Source organism: Lepidochelys kempii, chromosome 5 (assembly GCF_965140285.1).
Source record: "Lepidochelys kempii isolate rLepKem1 chromosome 5, rLepKem1.hap1, whole genome shotgun sequence".
In the NCBI taxonomy this organism is placed as follows: Eukaryota; Metazoa; Chordata; order Testudines; family Cheloniidae; genus Lepidochelys; species Lepidochelys kempii.
In genome coordinates this window covers 61,817,265-61,837,761 of record NC_136384.1, presented here as the reverse complement: position 1 = coordinate 61,837,761, position 20,497 = coordinate 61,817,265, and the positions used below count along the sequence as shown (strand labels likewise).

General features: G+C 43.5%; 1 protein-coding gene across 2 annotated transcripts in view; it reads left to right on the top strand.

The window, feature by feature from the left end:
- The window catches only part of ELL2 (elongation factor for RNA polymerase II 2), a 79,254-nt gene extending 69,699 nt beyond the window's left edge, over positions 1-9,555 (top strand). For both annotated transcript variants that reach the window (XM_073344547.2, XM_073344548.2), the window contains one exon: positions 8,699-9,555. In XM_073344547.2, the coding sequence (XP_073200648.1) occupies positions 8,699-8,823 (125 nt within the window). In that variant the 3' untranslated portion in view covers positions 8,824-9,555. The remainder of the gene's footprint in view (positions 1-8,698) is intronic.
- The last annotated feature ends 10,942 nt before the right edge of the window (positions 9,556-20,497 follow it).

The following is a 20,497-nucleotide window of genomic DNA, read 5'->3' as shown; positions in this document are numbered from 1 at the left end:
TATGACAAAATACAAAACCAATGTGAGGTTTCTAAAAATAGCTACGGCACTTGACCCAAGGTTTAAGAATCTGAAGTGCCTTCCAAAATCTGAGTGGGAAGAGGTGTGGAACATGGTTTCAGAAGTCTTAAAAGAGCAACACGCAGATGCGGAAACTACAGAACCCGAACCACCCACAAAAAATCAACCTTCTGCTGGTGGCATCTGACTCAAATGATGAAAATGAACATGTGTTGATGGTCTGTTCTGCTTTGGATCATTATCCAGCAGAACCCATCAGCATGGACACATTCTCTGGAATGGTAGTTAAAGCATGAAGGGACAGCTGAACCTTTAGTGCATCTAGCATGTAAATATCTTGCAATGCTGGCTACAACAATGCCATGAGAACACCTGTTCTCACTTTCCGGTGACATTGCAAACAAGAAGTCAGCAGCATTATCTCCTGCAAATGTAAACAAACTTGTTTATTTTCAGAGTAGCAGCTGTGTTAGTCTGTATCCGCAAAAAGAAAAGGAGGACTTGTGGCACCTTAGAGACTAACAAATTTATTTGAGCATAAGCTTTTGTGAGCTACAGCTCACTTCATTCGATGCATGCACTTGTTTGTCTGAGCGATTGGCTGAAGTAGGACTGAATGGACTTTGTTTTATTTTTGAATGTAGTTAATTTTTGTACATAATTCTACATTTGTAAATTCAACTTTCATGATAGAGATTGCACTACAGTACTTGTATTAGGTGAATTGAAAAATACTATTTATATTTTTGGTAAATATTTGCACTGTAAAAAAAGTGACCACTGTACACTGTTCTGTGTTGTAATTGAAATCAGTATATTTGAATGGTATTCTATTATTGTTTAACAGTGCGATTAATCACGCCATTAATTTTTGTAATCGCTTGACAGCCCTAATTTCTTCTCCGTGTAGATACTTAGACTGTCACCCCTTAACCTTTTAACTACATTTAACTGTCCTTTTGGAAAGAAAAGAGTTAGCTTAGGTGATGGTGAATAGAGCAGTTCCCCTTCTGTGAATTTTCGTGATTTCAAAGACCTTCCAGTTCTGGATCTGGGCAACCTGAGACCTTTCAAAGTTTGTTTGTGAAGAACCAGAGAGACCACTGCAGAATAGCCCACAGGTTAGGACACTCACTTGGAGTGTGGAAGACACAGCTTCATGTCTCTGCTCTGAATTGGGACAGGGCAGGGATATGAGACCTAGGTTCAGTTGCTCCTAGAGCACCCTGTATTTTGTCCAGATATTCCATCCTGGACCTGAGAAGCCTTCCTGACAAAAGTTAAGTCAAAACTGATACATTTTTGTGAAAAGTTTTGTTTCTCTTGTGAACTGCTCTTTTCTGACAAAAGTTTGGTTGAAAAATTCCTGACTAGCTCAAGTCCTGAGCTGCTGCTATTGTTAAGTGTAATTCTGTTCCCTGTAAGGTATAATATAAAACACACAAGGGGGAGAGAAAAGAATAGCAGCAACACTAGGAAATACAGCTTCTGCCTTTGAAGCTTGCTCATGGCTGGCAAATTACAGGCACAACACACACTTGTCAACCATTCTGAGACCTGGCAAACTTTTATTGTCAGGCTGTTTTAAGGCATTGCCTTTAGCTTGCTTTCCTGATTATAAACTCAGCAATGTTGCAAAAGGAGTCGTCTTGGCCAGCTAGGTTAGATTCCTGCAAGGGCTGGTCTACATACAGCTGTTGTGCAGCTTTAAACTATCTCTTTAGAGATAGCTTTTGCTTATATTGATTTCTAGTACAGGGGTAAATTTTACATGTGTGTATACCTTATGCTGGTATAACTGCATCCACACTAGAGGGTAAACCAATCTAGATAATCACTATAAAAAACTAGATGAGATTTTCAAGAAGAGAAAAAGTTTGGGAAGGAAAAAGATACACTAGGGAGGGAAGCAGGAGGAATGTCAGTCACATTTTAATAAACTGTGGAGGTGACATCACTTGGTGCCCACTCTTGCTTGGTCTGGTTAAGGTATCTTTCAGGATCAGGACCCTGAATGCTGAATACTGGTATGATGAATGCTTGGGTGCCAGGAAAGAGTGAGGACAGGCAGGCATGCTCCTTCCAGTCTACTCATCCAACTGACTCTGTCAGTAATACCTACATAGGCAATGCCCCAAGAGGGGTGGAAAACCTCAACTTCAGTCCAAACACATTTTGGGATGTCAGCTATAAACACTTCTCCCATTTCTAGAATCATTCAAAACATTATGCCAACTTGTGACTTTACCAGAGCCTTGAAGACTCCCATTGCAGTTCTTTTCACATAAACAAGCCAGTATTTCCTTTTATAAACTTTCAATAGCTGGCTGAGCTGGACTTTTATCAGGTTGGACAACTTAAAACAGGCCTCTGTCCAACAGGGGCTGGAGGTGAGTCAGCTACTACTTAGTACAGTCCAGGGGTCTTGGCAGGGATGTGGGAAGGCATGGGAGACTGGGGAGGAGCCACTGCCAGTCTGCACCCAGGCTGAAGGTCCCCACTGCTGCAAGGGAATGCAGAGGGAGGAGGGGCTCAGGTGACTGGGCCCAAGTAGACAAGAGCTCCTGATTTCTCCCAACTCTAATTCCGATCCTTCCTGGTCCCTTTGGACAAGCTGTAGAGGAGCAGCTGTGGCCCAAGTGTCTTTGACAAAGGCAGCTGTGGGCTAGATGAAAATGCCTAGTAGGTTGGATCCAGCCCATATGCCATATGTTTGACACCCCACCCTGGTTTAGAGAATAAAATGAGAATATGAGATGCAGTGTGTCAAAAAAACACCTTTTGTGGGCTGGCTTCAGCTGGATAAGACAGGGCTTGTGGAATAGTGTACTCTGAATCCAGGCAGTATTGAACAGTGCTATCAGTTTCTAACCAGTTCAGATTAAGTGGCAGGTTAGTCAGGATACTAAGAAAATAACACACCTAACTAGCAAAGGGCCTAGCAATAGTAATCCCTTGTCTAGATAAGGGAAAAAGGCAATTTAAAAAACATTAGTTAACCAATTAAGCACTGTTTAAAACTATCTATACTAGATGCTAGCACCTTTAAAAATGTTAGCTGGTTATAATCAACTCTAGGGTTTTAAAGGTTTAAAAACACCATTTTTATTAATCTATACAAGGCCTGAAAGCAAAGTGTCAAAGGCTGGGAAATGAACAGCAGGGACTTTCCGATGTTTCCAGTGTATGCTCCCCAGAAGCCCTTCCTGCCCGGCTCCTGGGCTCTCTGGGCAGCCGGCTGCCCAGGAGGCCTGTGAGCTGGGCAGTCCAGGCAACTTGATTCTGGGGAATATATTTTGTTTCAGAAACTCCAGACCATTTCTGCTGCAGAATTTAGTTTCCTGAACAGCTCTAATCATTAGCCATATAAAAAGGTCTAACCCAGTGAATCCCGTTAAGTTCTTGTCCTCCGTAATACCTTGCGCCAGTGAGCTCCACCAAGTACTTTTACATGGTATAAAAAGTATTGCCTTTTATTGATTTTAAAGTGGAATTATTCAATGGATGAGCTTTAATAATAGTTCAAAAGATGTACATGTGCCTTGAGAATGAGCCTGTTTCACGCTTTTAGTACTGAAGAACAAATACAGTGAAAACATTTTGCTGTAGGACTGCGGCCAAGTAGAAATGCTTGATAAATGCATTCAATAACTCTTGAGTGCAGCTATGTAGTTGAAGTGCTACTATCATTTTTAAAGCACTTGAGGTGCACACCAGGGCTATATCGACAGTGAGTCATTTTTCATAAGGCTGCTAGAAAATTAAATTTGACGTACCAGAAAAGGAAGTTGTTTCCCTCTACAGTACCTGGAGTTCTTTCTGATGTGTTGTCTTTACGGAGTTAAAATCTGAGGCATGTGTACTCGAGATTGGAATTTTTTGGCAGCAGCATCCACTGGGCCACACCTGTGCCTTTCAAACTCACCTACCTAAGGGCATAAAGGGGACAGAGACCAACCAACCCTTAGTTTCTTTGCTAATACAAACTCTAAATGGTGTTAGTCTGTAGTTGTGAGGAAAGCAGGGTAGGTTGTGGAATACATTGAGAGAACAAATCTGGAAGAGCTCCAGTTATTGTACAGATAAGTAACTTTCCTGAAGGTTGCCCCCTGGAAGAGAATGCAGAGAGGAAAAAGTACCTGAGAAGAAGAGGAAATGATAGCAACTGAACTAAGAAGAGGCCCAACCACAAGAGAAAAGTACAACCAACCAAAGTCTTTCTCTAGCTTGGATCTCCTTTCTTCTTAGATTTGTAGCTCTCCTTCTGTAAATGGGTAGTGACTCAGTATAATTAAGCGGAGTTGGCTATGCCTATGCCAGCTGGCCAACACTGCGCCCTACCATAAACTTGCATATTTCCTGCTTGAATTTAGCCTTAGCTTGTATTTTCTGGAGGCAAACATAAGCAACGTTACATGTTTCTCCATGAGTGATCCAGGAAACAGGAGCTGCTCCATTACCAATTTATAATGATTTAACTTTTAACTGCTGGTAACTTGTAAACTAATTGTTGGGTCACAAATGATAATGAGTGACCATCAAAATGTTCAATTCTCCTCAGCATCCCAAAGTTCAACCAGTTCCCATCCAAAGTTTTATTGGCTAAGACCAGTCCTTTTCACAAGATTTACAGATATTGTGGTTGTGGCTGAGCCAGAACTGTTGCAAAATTACCTTTGATCCTGGTCAAATCCTGGAAGTGCAGAGTCTCATGAAAATACTATTTAAGCAAAAATGTAATGAGTTTTTCGAGCCTCAAAACAGATCAATAGGTCGAATACTGGGTGAACGATTGGGTCAGTTCTTTAACCAAGCAAGTTCCCCTTTCCCTAATTCTTGCCCTTTCTTCCCTATTAGTGTTGCCGTGTCTGGGTGGTTTAATATTATGCATACATGCTGGTGATGTTGTTACACAGCCTGCCCTTTGTTCTGTATGTTCTCTAATTCTTTCCACGTAGATATGTACTTTTGTGTCTTATCTGTTTGCTTTCAGCAGTGAGAGTCAGGGAATCTTTATTTCTACCTGATTAGATTCAGTATTTTGCTACAGTCAGTGTAACTCAACACTCTTAGACCATGAGATTCATTCTCCCATAAAGGAGCAGAAAATATTAACCTTTGAGATGTAATAAAAGGCACACGAATGGGTGACCCATATGCAAGGAATAAACTCTCTCCCCTTTCTCTTTTCATCTAGATTATAATTTCTTTATTTTTAAATGAATTTAGGTGTTGGATTGACAGTTTTGGGATCTGCAGTCCTCTTATAGCTACAGAACATGAAAAGTTACCTCTGAAACTAATGATATTTTATGCAGTGACTCAGTGTTTGCCTGGAAGAACTTCCAAAGTTTTTCAGAGGCACAATGCTATAAAAAGATAATAGGTCAGATTGTCCTTGAGATGTACTACATGGTTTGAGATCAAGCTCAGTCTTAGTATGGGTTCTAGAAGACCACCTATTTACATTATAAAGTTATAATGGTTGCCTTTGACAATTGTGGTTTTTCATTATTTCTACAAGTGCTTCTTTCTAGTCAAAATATTTCAACAACATCGAAAGTGGAAGGTTTATATTAATAAGTCTGTGTACGTCTCCCTGTCCCAATACTTGACAGAACTTTTATGCCCAATGCAGTATGACTAACAATCAGCCTTATGCATCCACATGACAAATTGCATAGAGGCAAGAGTTAATTCATTTAAAACTTGGAAACCTGAATTCTACTTGATTTCCTGTAAGTCAAAGTGTGTCTATAAATAGAGGAGGACAATTCAGATAGTTATTCTTCCTATATTATGGATATCTCCAATTATTGTAACACTAAGGGCCACATTTACAAAGGTACTTAGGTACATACTGGAATTTATAGATGTTCTTAAGCAGGGTAGGTGCCTAAGTTTCATTGGGAGTTAAGTGCTTTTGTAAACCCCTACATACCTATCTGCATGTTTAGGTACCTAGACATCTTAGCAAATCTGGCCCTACATGATTTAAAAAACCCTCTCCTCGAAGTTTTGAAGGTCTTCTCCCCTTTATCACCCTACTATTTCCAACTACTTATAGTCTGATCTTTTTACTCAGGTCCTTTGTATAAATTACAGTGTGAGTTCTTAAGAGCAATAGCCTTGTCTTATTTCTTAATTCTAATGAGCCTTGCATGATTAAGTCACTGTATTAAAAACTGAGACTCAATTTGCTAACAGATTAGGCCTCAAATATGAAACAAACTTTGATTATCTTTGGCTATGCAAGAGGATCTAAAGTTACCCAGGGTGTAAATCTTGAATGCAGGGTAGCCACATGATGTCAGAACTGAATTTTATAGACACATGATTCTTATTGCTAAACTACCTAGTATGTTATATGTTAATTGCTTTCTGCCTTTTCTCTGTGATAGAAATTTGCTTCCTGCAAGACTTGGGGTACATCTACACAATGATACAAAAGCTGTGGCACCAAGTCTGAGCCCCAGTCAGCTGACTCAGGTTGCAAGGATATAAAATTGCAGTGTAGACATTTTGACTCAGGGGCTCCAGCCCAAGCCCAAACATCCATCCTGCAATTGTATATCCCCACATCCCAAGCCCCACAAGTTCAAGTCAGCTGGCCTGAGCCAGCCACAGCAATGCTGTGGTTCTTTAATTGCCATGTAGATGTGGGACAGAGTTCTGAAAACCAGCAGCTGACCCAGCACTCTGGTCACTGTAAATCCAGTTTGTTCCCTTGGAGCCCAGTTGAGAAGGAATGTCTAATTTCTAGATCAGCCTGGGCTGGAAAGAGCTAAGGAGCTAATTATCCCATTAACTGCTAGCGTAGAAAAGGAGCCAAAGAAAGTGCAAGGGAAGGAGGAGAGAGAGAGGGCGGGATGAGAAAGGTTACGGGGACCAGGGTAAAGACAGATCTCTCTCATGATTGTATAACACTGTAAATGAGAATTGCTGCACAGGACTATAAGAGGGTGGGGGTTAATAAAACAAAGTACCCAGGGGTGATTACAGACCAATGGTGTCAGAGCCATTTATATGGGAAGACACGGGCAGAGGGCCACACCCTGTCACAAGTAGGGGCTTGTTGGGGATCTGCCATCGCTCTGCTGATGGAGAACATGACAGTGGAGCTGGTGCAAAGATTCGATGGTTCAGGCATTGGAGGAAACATTGCAATGGCTCCTAGAACTGCAGAAGATCCAGCAGGCCTCCCAGCAGTCCCACCACCTGCAGAGACAGTCCTTGCAACAGAAAAGCCTATGGGACTTTTTTCGATAGCAAGCCCATGCAAAGCAGCAGTTTCTCCACCAAGGTATCCCTGGAAGTACAGGTTTAGATGGAAACAGTTTGAGGTAGTGGACACATGCCACACCATCATACTAGGCATGGACTGCAGCCCCTTTCCACTGGGGAAGCAGGCTGTGGCCTGGAGTGCCCTGTGGAGAGGAATAAAAAGGAGAAACTAAACCTAAAAGGATTGGAAAAACAAACACAACCCAGAGGGAAAGTAAGAAAAGAGAGGCCTCCTAGAGAAAGAGGGGGAGAAAGAAGAAAACACAAAATTAGCTTTGCGGGATAAGGACAGCCTGTACTTGTTGACGGGTTGGATGGTCACCCAAAAGAGGAGGAGGGACCCTATGAGCTGTTTGGAGGCCTGAGAGAACCTGAGATCCTTGGTAACCAAGAGGGTGAAGGATGCCAGTGGGCCCTACCACAAAACAAAGGTGGTGTGAGAGTGGAGAGAATGTTCCAGCAGGCTGCGCCTGGTGTGAAGACATAATGGCCAAGACAGAATTATGTGGGCGGGGATTGCCCCTCAATGTGATTTTTGTGGGTGGAGAATGGGTGGACCCCATAAGGGGAGCCTGGAGGACCACCCCGGGGACAAAGAAGGACTCAATGAGAGCAGCACCTCCAGCAACAGAGGAACATCCCATAAAAGGGGAAACTTCCCCCCTGACAAGGTGGGGAGGTGTATGACGGAGTGCTGAGAACCAGGAGCTGAACCAGCATTCTGGTCACTGTAAATCCAGTTAATTACCCTGTAGAAAGCCTGACTGAGGGAAGGAATGGCTACTTACTAGATCAGCCTGGGCTGGAGAGCGCTAAGGAGACAATTAGCCTATTAACTGTAAGAATTAAGAGAGAAAAGGAGCATAGATAGGAAGCACAAGGGGAAGAGGAGAGCGAAGGGAGAAAAGCCAGCAGGGCCAGGGTAAAGGGACATCTCTGCTTGGAGAGATCTCTTCCCTCCCTTATGATTGTATAACATTGTTAATAGGAATTTCTGCACGGGACTGTAAGAGGGTGGTGGCTGATAAAACACGAATAAAGTACACAGCAGTGGCTACAGACTGGAGGTGTCAGAACTGCTTTACAAGAAGACAGGAGCAGGGGCCTGTGCCCTGTCACATGTACCGTTTGTGAGTAGGTGAGTTCAGACTTGAGTATACGTTGCAGTGTGTATAAGCCAAGTCCAAAATCACCTGGTTTATAGGAGGAGAAATGAAGAATGTCTGCCAATTGACATTCCATGGGCAACTTTAGGTAGGCAAAAAATCGCTTCCAAAATAAGTAGGCCAGAACAGTGGACTTAAGGCTTCTAAGTGTTGGGAAGGGCATCGCAGGATCTTTAATGACTACCAGTAGTCAGAATCCAGATTTTTTTTAATTTCTCATTTTCCAGCCTTGCAGCACTCCATGTTAATCCCAGATTTGGTACTGACTCAGAGGGAACAATCTCGCCTACTGAATCAACAACAACTCCACTTCCTGCACCACCTTCAAAGACCAAGTACTCACCAAGCCTGACCCTGACTGAGCTAATAAGATGTCAGAATCACAGACACAGACTGCATGGCCACAGGTTTACTTGCATGGTGTTACAGAAACCACAGCCGGAGATGTTAGTCTGTTTATAATTAGGTGTAGCCATTGAGGATTTATACCAAGTAAATCATGTGTTACCAACAGACACTGAAATGGCATCACAATTAGCAAGATGTGCTATTTGCTACAAGTTAGAGGCAGGGAGAATACTAAGTACACAGATGGAATGGGACTCCTGCTAGAAGTCTGAAGCTTCTCTCTGAGCTGATCCAAAAACGGGGTGGGGTACCTAGGAAAGGCAAGTAGTGTATTATATCTCTAGCTTTGGCCGCTGCCGAGAGAGGGTGACTGGTTGATTGTTAACAAAGTAGAGATGCAGCTCTTTAAATACAAAGAATCGCAGCAAAAATAAGGGAAGTCAATTATAAATACTTGAACAAATAGCTTTGTACGACCCAGCCTTATATGCCATCCCTTGAAGTCCAGGAAATTTCACTGTAAAGTGGGTGTAAGACAAGAAAGCCTGCTTGTAATGAGCAAACAGGCAAGTTATTGCGTGTGGCCGAAACTTGCTGTGTCCCTGTCTTCCTGCACTCTTCTGCAATTATGACTACATTGTTGCTCTCATATGATTTCAGAGTATGTTTGGCTTGTAGCTTTAAATGGCCATTTACTTATATCTGCTATTAAAATAAACTTGGGGCTGCCCCACTATCCTTGTCTTTGGCCTCTGTTGAAGGGGAGACCGCCAATCATGTGAGACTATAGGGTGGTGAGGTGATATGAACAAACGGGAAAAAAGTCACTTTCCCTTGTGATGCCAGCCCTTCAAAAGTTGCATCACCTGAGCATCTATCTAAAGTGCCTGTCACTACGATATCAAAGTGTCATAGGGTGGGATCCACAAAGAGATTTAGATGTTGCAATGCTGAACGTCACGGTGCCGAACTTTTAGACACCTAGAAAAATCACAGGCACCAACACTGCTATCTAAAAAGCCTGAGTCAGGCTCCCTGTACAATGAATGGAGAGAGAAAGGTGCCTTGGAATGTGTTCCACAAAAGCCAGCATGCTAGGTGGGGGAGCTGCCTAAACTAGTCAATGGGAGATGCCAGTGAGAGGTGTGCGAGAGCCCCACCCCTCTCTGAGATAGGTGCCTCCCTGCCGCCCACACTCAGGCACCGATCTCTGCTTGGCAATCTATGAACAGGAACCTGCTGCCACCTGTAGCAGGCGTCTTCAGAGCCTAAGTACTCTGGTTTCTTTCAGGAATGAGTTAGGTGCTTGCTTCACTTACTACAAAAGAGGAGAAGGTGGGACCCACCTTTAACTTTTATCCCAGTGATTAACACAATCAGCTTGGATGTGGGAAACCCAGGTTCAATTCTCCTCCGCTTGAGGGTTGGGGGGAGGAGAAAGGTTTTGAACAGGGGTCTCCCACTTCTCAGGGGAGTGCTCTCACCAGGGGGCTAGAGGATAGTCTGATGGGGTGCTTTCTCAGTCTCTCTAATTGAAGCTGTCCCACCGTGGAGAAGTATGAAAGAGGGATTGATGCAGGGGGACTAGATCTGGGTTCTTCCACCCCCCTAGTGGGTGCCCTAACCACTGAACTACAGAGTCCTTCTTCCTTGCTCAGGTCCAATGACCATTCAAATGTTTAGCCACAGTGAAACAGGAGACTGAGGGAGTCTCACAGCAGAATATGCCATCGGTTGGTGATTAGTGCACCCTGCTTAGAAGTGGGAAATCACTGTTCAAATCCTTTTTCCCTCTCTGGCAGAGAGGTGGGGAGTGAACACGAGTCTCCCCCAGCCCAGCTGAGTGCTTGAACCACTAGGCTAAAAGTTGTAAAATGGGCCCCATCTCCTCCTCTGGCAGCAGTGGGAGAATTCTGAATTGGACCCAATCTCCCAGATAGTCCAGTAGGCATGCTCAGAGGCCAAGCACTACATATGACTTGGCGGCTGAATGTCTCTCTTCCCCTGGTTTGTAGATTGCTCTGGGGCAGTGCACATGCTCAAAAGCAGAAACATAAGCTCCTAGGGAACTTTCACCCTGAAAATGTAGGAATCAAGTCAGTTTAGCTGCCTACAGGCATCCAGGGGGAGTTTTGTAGATTGTAGTGGAGGCAAAACTGGGACTGAAGTGCCTAAACAGACCTGGGGACTTAGATTTCCCTCTCCGCAAGAATTCAAGGCTTTGACTTGTAGCAGAAACGGAGATACTAAGGTAATAAGCGCATCTTACATGCCTCTAGACTGATTAATCACAGCACATAATTCTTTCCTTACACCAAGTCAATTGAAACTGCTCTCTAAAAAGATTAATAATGAGTACAAAACTGTTTGGGGGAATAAAATTCCCTGTGTCACCACCCGCCTTAAGGATGTGTGTCATATCTTCCTCATTCCTTTGAAATTTGCTGTGTCCTATTAAAATCTCTTGGGCACCATCTGCCTTAGCATGCAAAGGTTATTACGCCTCTTACAAAACTGCTAACTTTTAAAAACACTCCTTGTATTACACAAAGTTAGAAAAGCAAAAAAATGCTGATGTGCAAGACAAGGCTGTGTGTTTGATTATACACGATTAAAAATAAGGAGCACGCATTAGATATGTAGGTTAGCTTAAGTTCCTTTCTATAAATTATGTCATATACCACTGTAAAGCAACACACAGCCTGAAAAATGAAATGTAACTAATAATTTTGTACTGATACAGTAAAATGCCTTTTTAATCCATGTTTTAGCCAACCTTTGTCACTGCTTGTATGCACAACATATATTAGGGTACTCTGCCACAAAATAAAATCTATCAGTGGGTTTAAGGGTCCAATCCTACAAGACACTGATGGCCCTGGCCTGGCATTTATGTCAACGGATGTTGAGGGAACTCAATGCCTTGTATGATATGTTTGACATATTTCAGGAGTTTGATAGGAAGTGAAGAAGCCAATTTAGAAATAGTATTTTGGGGATCCTTCATTCATATTTTTAGTTAAAACAATGTAATCGTAATCTCAATTTTCTCAGGTTAATATTTTGGGCCCAGATTTTGGTCTGTGGTTGAGGAGTGGTGAGTGCAAAGGAGGTGATAAACCTGATCATGGGGCCATCTGGTTGCCAGGATAGTCCCAGGCATAAAGTATGTACTATGCCTACAGACTTATCCTCTACGCTGTGGGCCAGGAGCAGATTCCATGGGTAGGCAGAAACCTCAGGAGCCGTATCCACCTGATGTAAGATTCTGCCTTGCCTCCAGAGCTGTGGCCCATAGTTTTGGAATGGTTAATTTTGGGGTTGTGGGGCATCAGAGGGCATGTTATGGTTTCTCCAAACCATGCAAAACAGATTTTGAACATGGCTGACTGTACGTTCATCATCAGTTCAATTGTCAGTGCAACTTCCTGTGTTGCTTCCTACTCCGGTTATAACAGAAATATTTACATGCAGCACTGGAGAGAGACTGTGGTGGCACATCTTTGATTATGGCAGCAGGAGTTCAAGCAGCAACTTCTTGGTGGTGGTGGTGGTCACTTAAACTGTTTTTAGTCGGTCAAAGGCCTGTTTGCAAGCGAGCTAAGGGCCAGCACTGAAAATTTGACACAAACCTGATTGGTCAGTGGCACACCAGCAGCTGCACATAGTTTAAGTAAAATATGGGGTTTTCTGGTCTAACCTTAAAAGAGAGAGAGAGAGAGACGGCCTAAACATATTGTATCCAAATAAAACTCCACAAGGAACTTAGACCAGCAGCATATCATTACCTAACTTAGAAATTGGCCAGGCTACCAGAGTTAACAGACCTGGACTGTTGCAAAAATGTGAGATCATTTTTAATTACCTGAAGGGGGGCCAGGACTTTGGTTTTACACAGCACCTCCAGCAGCACAGTGTCACCGAAGAACATGCCTGGTCCATACTGACTCACAAGGAAATGCACCACTTCCTGCACCACCTAGGATTTCCCTGGAGATCTTCCACCCAAGTACTGGACACAGTCTAGCCATTTTCTATTTTTGAAGGTGTAGGTTTAGTGATATACTATTAGTGAGATCTAGTTATGTGAACAGGTGGCCACCAATAGCCTTTGTTGTTTTCTTTTAGTAAATGTTTTCTGGTAATTAAAAAAAAAAATCTCTTAGACAGCAATTCTCTCAGTAGCATCAAAACAAGCAGCTGACTCAATGGTGAAGGTTTAGCTCTGACTAGTGATGCCTCTCCAGCATTGGTTGATGGAATATTTCATTCCACAATACATTTCCAAAAATCCCTCTGTATTTTTTTAATCTTGGTATTTTAACTGCACCAGAAAGATGTGTGTAGGTTACATTTGAGTGCATGTGTTTGTATCTATTGGTAGCAATTCCACAGTTAAGGCTGCATTGAGATTTACACTTAAAACTAAAATCTCTTTTTCTCACTCTGATTAAACAGAGTCCCCACATGTGATAGAATACCTCTTCATATGCCGATTAGCTTCTCTATGTATTTTTTTCTGATCACATCTCAGACATAAGCCATTTTTGAAATTTTTAAAATTAAAAGTTCTGCTTTGCGCTACCTAAACATTTTCCCCTAGGACTGGCTCAGATTTGTCCGCTACGGCTGTTTTCTGATGCTCCCAGCCTGCTTCTCTGATCCACCAGCTGTCCTCTGCACCAGCCCAAGCTAGGCTCTTTTGGAGAGAAGAAGATAACCAGGGGCAGGCAGAGTGAGTAGGGCAAATTGGGGAGGCGAAAGAGGTTGAGCTCCCCGCAAAGGGAGGCAAACACAAGTGAAGGCAAAGTCCTGGAGCAGAGGATCTTGTGTGGGGAGAAGCTCGCTGGCTGCAGGCTGAGGCACTGTCCCCTGAAGAGCTCTATTAGCACCAGGGCTTTGGGTCCCTGGCATGCTGCAGCCAACACCTTCATCCGGAGCCCTTCAAATTCCAGTGGTTCAGTGCCAAACACGCCACCCTTTCATGCTGCTGCCTCGGCTCCATCCCACCCTGTAGCAGCACCAGAGGAGCTGGGTGACACGGTGCGGAGACACCAGTGGACCAAGTTGAGGAAATGACTTAGAGCCCCAGCCACAATTTAAGGCTAACTAACGGCTCTAGCCCTTTCTTCCAGATTGTTGTTTTTCATCCTCAGTGAGGCAACCCAGGCAAGCTAAGCATATCCCAGCCTATAGCTTGCAGGTAGCAATCAATTATTCACTGCACGGCAACCTGCTGCTCTGCACTCATTCACGGTTCTATCTGGGACTTCGATCCCAAGGATTTTTCCCTTAAGCCACCCTGCACCAAAGGGTGATTCACAACGCACAGGCTTTCATGCATCACTCAAAGTACCTAAGAGGAGCCGAAAGACAGGAATGGCATTTTAAATCCAACCAGTGGATTGTCTGTTTGAGGTCTAATCAAGCATAGTGCTACTACATCATCTGTATGGGCCTGTGAGATGCTATTGAGCAGTCCCAACAACTGCTGGCTTCACTTGGAATTGTGGACATTCAGTACCTCATGGGATTGGGCCCTTTCTCAGCTAAAATTAACATTAATTAAATAAATAAAATGTCCGGGGGTGGGAGCAGGGAAGGGAGAAGAGACGTTTTTCACTCTAAAATTTTTTTAAACACTATTATATTTTGAAAGCCACTCTCAGAAGCCCTGAGCTATCACCTACTCTTCCTCCTTTAGAATCTGTGCTCGCTGAGTTACCTGGCTACCTGGTCAGGCAGGATGTGTCTAGTGGCAACCATGTACTATAAACATCCCGATTTGTCATCTAATAAAGAACTTTATCAGCAGCTGTTTGGCTGCTGCTTTCTTATACACGCAATGGCAATAATTACTTTAGCATTTAGTTGTGTCACCTCCTTTGGACGATGCAGCATGCCATGCCTAATGCGGTTTGATATTGAGGTTTTGGCTTAAACTGTGGGGGTAATGCTGCAACCGTCACTTGCCTAAGTCCTACTAATTCTAAGTGGACCTATTGAGGCTGCTTACGCAAGCAAGTACTTGTCCAGGTGTGTACGAGTGGCAGATTCAAACCCTGAATTTGTTTTAAAATTGTCAGAATTGAGAAGTCAAATTGTATTCTTCAGATTAATTTTGGCCAACTGGCGTTACTGTGAATAGGATAGTGTTATTTAAAAGTTGTAGCTGGGTCAGTTCTGCTCCAACGTACATCAAATGGATTTGTTCTGTTTGATTTGCATCTGCTCTTCTCAATTTAAAAGGATTTAAATTGTTCCACTTGTGTTTTAAAATGTATTAATAGAGTGCCATAGGCATCATGGCAGTTTACAAATACCTGAGACTAGCTCCCTACCCTACCTTGAAGTTATCATCTAAATTAGATGGATAGCACAAGCAAGAGTCTTTGTCCTCCCAACTCTAATTACAGACTATGGAGGAGAGCCTGGATCAGTGAAAATAATTATTCTGTGGTTCAGAATTCAAATCCTCATTTACATTTCTCTGCTTCACTTCAGACCAACACCCCTGCTAACATTGGAATAAGTGATACAGTTTGTCATAGCAGCAAAGAATCAAAGTTCTGACTCAGTTGTTTAACCATAAGGCTCAGAAGCCTAAATTGCACAACAGTTGTTGTGTGCAAACTTGATGCTCCGAGCAGTACACCCAAATATAAAACTGGTGGTGCAGTAATCAAAAGAGGAATCACTGTGACGTGTGTGTGATTTATATTTTCTCAAAGTCATTTCCTTCTGATGGCCCTTCCTCTTATTCTGTTCATTTAATTCTCTTTTAATTATGAAACCTATGGGCCTGATTTTTCTCTCACACCAGTTTTATACCTGAATAACCCCACTGACCTCGAGGGTTGGTGTACACTGAGTCCACACCGGTGTAAGTGAGAGGAAAGCCTTATTTATCTGGGAGCACTGTAGTGACTTAGAATCTTGAATACATTCATAATATAACCTCAACTGTAAGAACAATTGAGCAGGATCACTAGTGCCACGAAGTTACATTGATTTTTCCAGTGGGATTATAAAGGCAAAAAAAAAAAATACATTAAGTCCACACAACAGTCGACAGATGACTGAGCAGCATCTCTGCTGTAGTAGGAGTCAATGAGCAATACTTTAGCAACGGGGGAAAATTACAGCTGGAGAATACAGGAAATCTATTCAGCTGTGCAAACATACAATAGGAACCGAGGGGGAAATGTTACTAATGAAAGCCACCATTAAATTGAAGATGCTGGACCAAATTCATTCCTGATGTCACCCCACTGAAGTCCATGTTAATACACCAACGATGAACTTGATCTCCTGTCTTCTTCTGCATGACCAAGTAAGACCAATGGCTTCTCAGCTGATAAGCAAATAGCACTGAGACCATTTTTAAAAGAGCATACTGATTGTTATCATGGTGAACAAACACACACAAAGCTCCCTCACCAGAAATCACTGCAAAGATGATCTGTACACGCAGGCAGAGTTCCAAATTCATTGGAGAGGATGGATGCCAGTCTTGTGTTTAAGGCTCAGATTAGGAGACAGGGATCTTGGGATTCTCTTCCTGGCTCTGCCACAGGCTTCCAGTGCGACCTTTGCTAAATCTCTCAACCTCAGTTCTTCCCTCTGTGAAATAGGGATAATAATGCTTCCCTACCTCAGATAAGTGTAGTGAGGTGTCCAAATGGAGTACTGTAAAAATCCATACAGCTACAATATTTAGGTATCTACAGATACAGGGCTTGAATATGGTTCTGCTAAATAAAATTTAGGCCTGTGAAATACTGAGGTTGTCTGATGTTGTATGAAGGAAGGGATGAAGCAGTTTTCCCAAAAGAAGAATCAGACTTTTTACCCATCCCATGTTGCTTCAAACCCATTTGCTCTTGTATGCCTTTGAAACATAGAATCATAGAATATCAGGGTTGGAAGGGACCTCACGAGGTCATCGAGTCCAACCCCCTGCTCAAAGCAGGACCAATCCCCAACTAAATCATCCCAGCCAGGGCTTTGTCAAGCCTGACCTTAAAAACCTCTAAGGAAGGACCTTCCACCACCTCCCTAAGTAACACATTCCAGTGCTTCACCACCCTCCTAGTGAAAAAGTTTTTCCTAATATCCAACCTAAACCTCCCCCACTGCAACTTGAGACCATTACTCCTTGTTTTATCATGTGGTACCACTGAAAACAGTCTAGATCCATCCTCTTTGGAACCCCCTTTCAGGTAGTTGAAAGCAGCTATCAAATCCCCCCTCATTCTTCTCTTCAGCAGACTAAACAATCCCACTTCCCTCAGCCTCTCCTCATAAGTCATGTGTTCTAGTCCTCTAATCATTTTTGTTGCCCTCCGCTGGACATTTTCCAATTTTTCCACATCCTTCTTATAGTGTGGGACCCAAAACTGGACACAGTACTCCAGATGAGGCCTCACCATGTCAAATAGTTTTTCCAGTCCCTGGAAAAATCATGGATCAGGTCCTCAAAGAATCAATCCTGATGCACTTGCATGAGAGGAAAGTGATCAGGAACAGCCAGCATGGATTCACCAAGGGAAGGTCATGCCTGACTAATCTAATCGCCTTTTATGATGAGATTACTGGTTCTGTGGATGAAGGGAAAGCAGTGGATGTATTGTTTCTTGACTTTAGCAAAGCTTTTGACACGGTCTCCCACAGTATTCTTGTCAGCAAGTTAAGGAAGTATGGGCTGGATGAATGCACTATAAGATGGGTAGAAAGCTGGCTAGATTGTCGGGCTCAATGGGTAGTGATCAATGGCTCCATGTCTAGTTGGCAGCCGGTATCAAGTGGAGTGCCCCAAGGGTCGGTCCTGGGGCCGGTTTTGTTCAATATCTTCATAAATGATCTGGAGGATGGTGTGGATTGCACTCTCAGCAAATTTGCGGATGATACTAAACTGGGAGGAGTGGTAGATACGCTGGAGGAGAGGGATAGGATACAGAAGGACCTAGACAAATTGGAGGATTGGGCCAAAAGAAATCTGATGAGGTTCAATAAGGATAAGTGCAGGGTCCTGCACTTAGGATGGAAGAATCCAATGCACCGCTACAGACTAGGGACCGAATGGCTAGGCAGCAGTTCTGTGGAAAAGGACCTAGGGGTGACAGTGGACGAGAAGCTGGATATGAGTCAGCAGTGTGCCCTTGTTGCCAAGAAGGCCAATGGCATTTTGGGATGTATAAGTAGGGGCATAGCGAGCAGATCGAGGGACGTGATCGTTCCCCTCTATTCGACATTGGTGAGGCCTCATCTGGAGTACTGTGTCCAGTTTTGGGCCCCACACTACAAGAAGGATGTGGATAAATTGGAGAGAGTCCAGTGAAGGGCAACAAAAATGATTAGGGGTCTAGAACACATGACTTATGAGGAGAGGCTGAGGGAGCTGGGATTGTTTAGCCTGCAGAAGAGAAGAATGAGGGGGGTTTTGACAGCTGCTTTCAACTACCTGAAAGGGGGTTCCAAAGAGGATGCCTCTAGACTGTTCTCAATGGTAGCAGATGACAGAACGAGGAGTAATGGTCTCAAGTTGCAGTGGGGGAGGTTTAGATTGGATATTAGGAAAAACTTTTTCACTAAGAGGGTGGTGAAACACTGGAATGCGTTACCTAGGGAGGTGGTAGAATCTCCTTCCTTAGAGGTTTTTAAGGTCAGGCTTGACAAAGCCCTGGCTGGGATGATTTAACTGGGAATTGGTCCTGCTTCGAGCGGAGGGTTGGACTAGATGACCTTCAAAGGTCCCTTCCAACCCTAATATTCTATGATTCTATGAAATAGAGGGGAACGATCACGTCCCTTGATCTGATGACAATGCACCTACTTATACATCCCAAAATGCCATTGGCCTTCTTGGCAACAAGAGCACACTGTTGACTCATATCCAGCTTCTCGTCCACTGTAACCCCTAGGTCCTTTTCTGCAGAACTGCTGCCTAGCCATTTGGTCCCCAGTCTGTAGCAGTGCATGGGATTATTCTGTCCTAAGTGCAGGACTCTGCACTTGTCCTTGTTGAACCTCATCAGATTTCTTTTGGCCCAATCCTCTAATTTGTCTAGGGCCCTCTGTATCCTGTCCCTACCCTCCAGCGTATCTACCTCTCCTCCCAGTTTAGTGTCATCCGCAAACTTGCTGAGGGTGCAATCCACGCCATCCTCCAGATCATTAATGAAGATATTGAACAAAACCAGCCCCAGGACCAACCCTTGGAGCACTGCACTTGATATCAGCTGCCAACTAGACATGGAGCCATTGATCACTTCTACATGAGCTCTTCAGGTGAGGACACCTGACATGCCTTTTGCCTTACATACCCACTGTCTAACTAGCACTTCAAGGTGACCTGTGAAGGAGAACAGGCTGGCTGTTTGCCTTTTTAAATACTTTATGACATAGAAAGAAGAAATACTTTATGACCAGAAAGGCTGGGGGGTTAAATGTTCCTAAATATTTTTACCTTATAAATATCAAGCATACCTAGTCTTTTCACCCCTGTTTTCTGCTGGAGGTCTACTTTAAAGCAGTGTTTATCAACATTTTTGATACCCAGGACTAGCTTGCTGCCTTCCTAAACTGTGTGAGGGAGATCTCAGTGACCAGCACCAGTCCCTCAATAACAGATCAGTTGTTGAGAAACATTATGTTAAAGGACTCAGGGAAGTGGACTGGGAGATGTTCAGGCTTTTTAGATAAATCAGGATTAATGAAAAGCTAAGAGTTTTGAACAGAATATAAAACACATCTCAAGTAATCAGATTTCATTTTTCTAGTATTTGCATAAATGAGGGTAGACAAGATCTGATCTTCTAGGGGACTTATCACTGTGCCAGTTGTTTACCTGCAACTCTTGAAGTCAGCAGATGAGGATCCTCATCCGCTGACAGAAAAAACCCAAATAGAAAGTAACCTTAAGAAAAATAATTCCTTCTTTATACAATGTAAAGAAGCAATAAAGGACACAAGCTTTCGCAGATCACCCGTTAAAAGTTATGGGTACAAGTACATGCCACAGAGAAGGGGATGTGTTTGGACGCAACATGGCCACTCTGTTATCCCTATGCCTTCACCAAAGCTCTGCTGGCTGCCAACACCCACACACCCTCCAATAGACTCGTCACCTCTCACTGATATTGCAGAAGCGCAGCACCCTCTGCTGAACCCCAGCTCCCATTTAATTACATCTCGTGTAAGTAGGTGCCAGGTCCTGCTGCTAGAAGGGGAACAGTAGGCAGCCTAACTTTTCCTTCCCCAAAAAGGGGTGTGCACACTATGAGAAAACTCTCTCCTGCTATACTGCTGAACATGCCCTCCCAGCCACACACCCCTAACTAGAATCCCCTAACGTCCAAGTGATAAATATCTCTAACAGGACCCAGCTGCTGAGCCCTCATATACACACTCCAGTTAGCAAGCAGCCCTTCTGAGCCCTTCTCCCAGGCTGCCAAACCCTCTGACAAGCCGCTTTCATCAAACAGCCAGCACCAGGTTACGGAGGAGGGCAGATAAGATTATCACAGTGGTCCCTTTTGTCTTCAGAATCTATGAACCCTCTTATACCAAGTATAACCTGATGCCACTGTTCCCAGCTGGGAAATCCTCCCAGAAGATACCTACATCCCCTGCTTCCCTGGCGCAAACTTCTGCTACCATTTGTCTCTAGTTTTAGG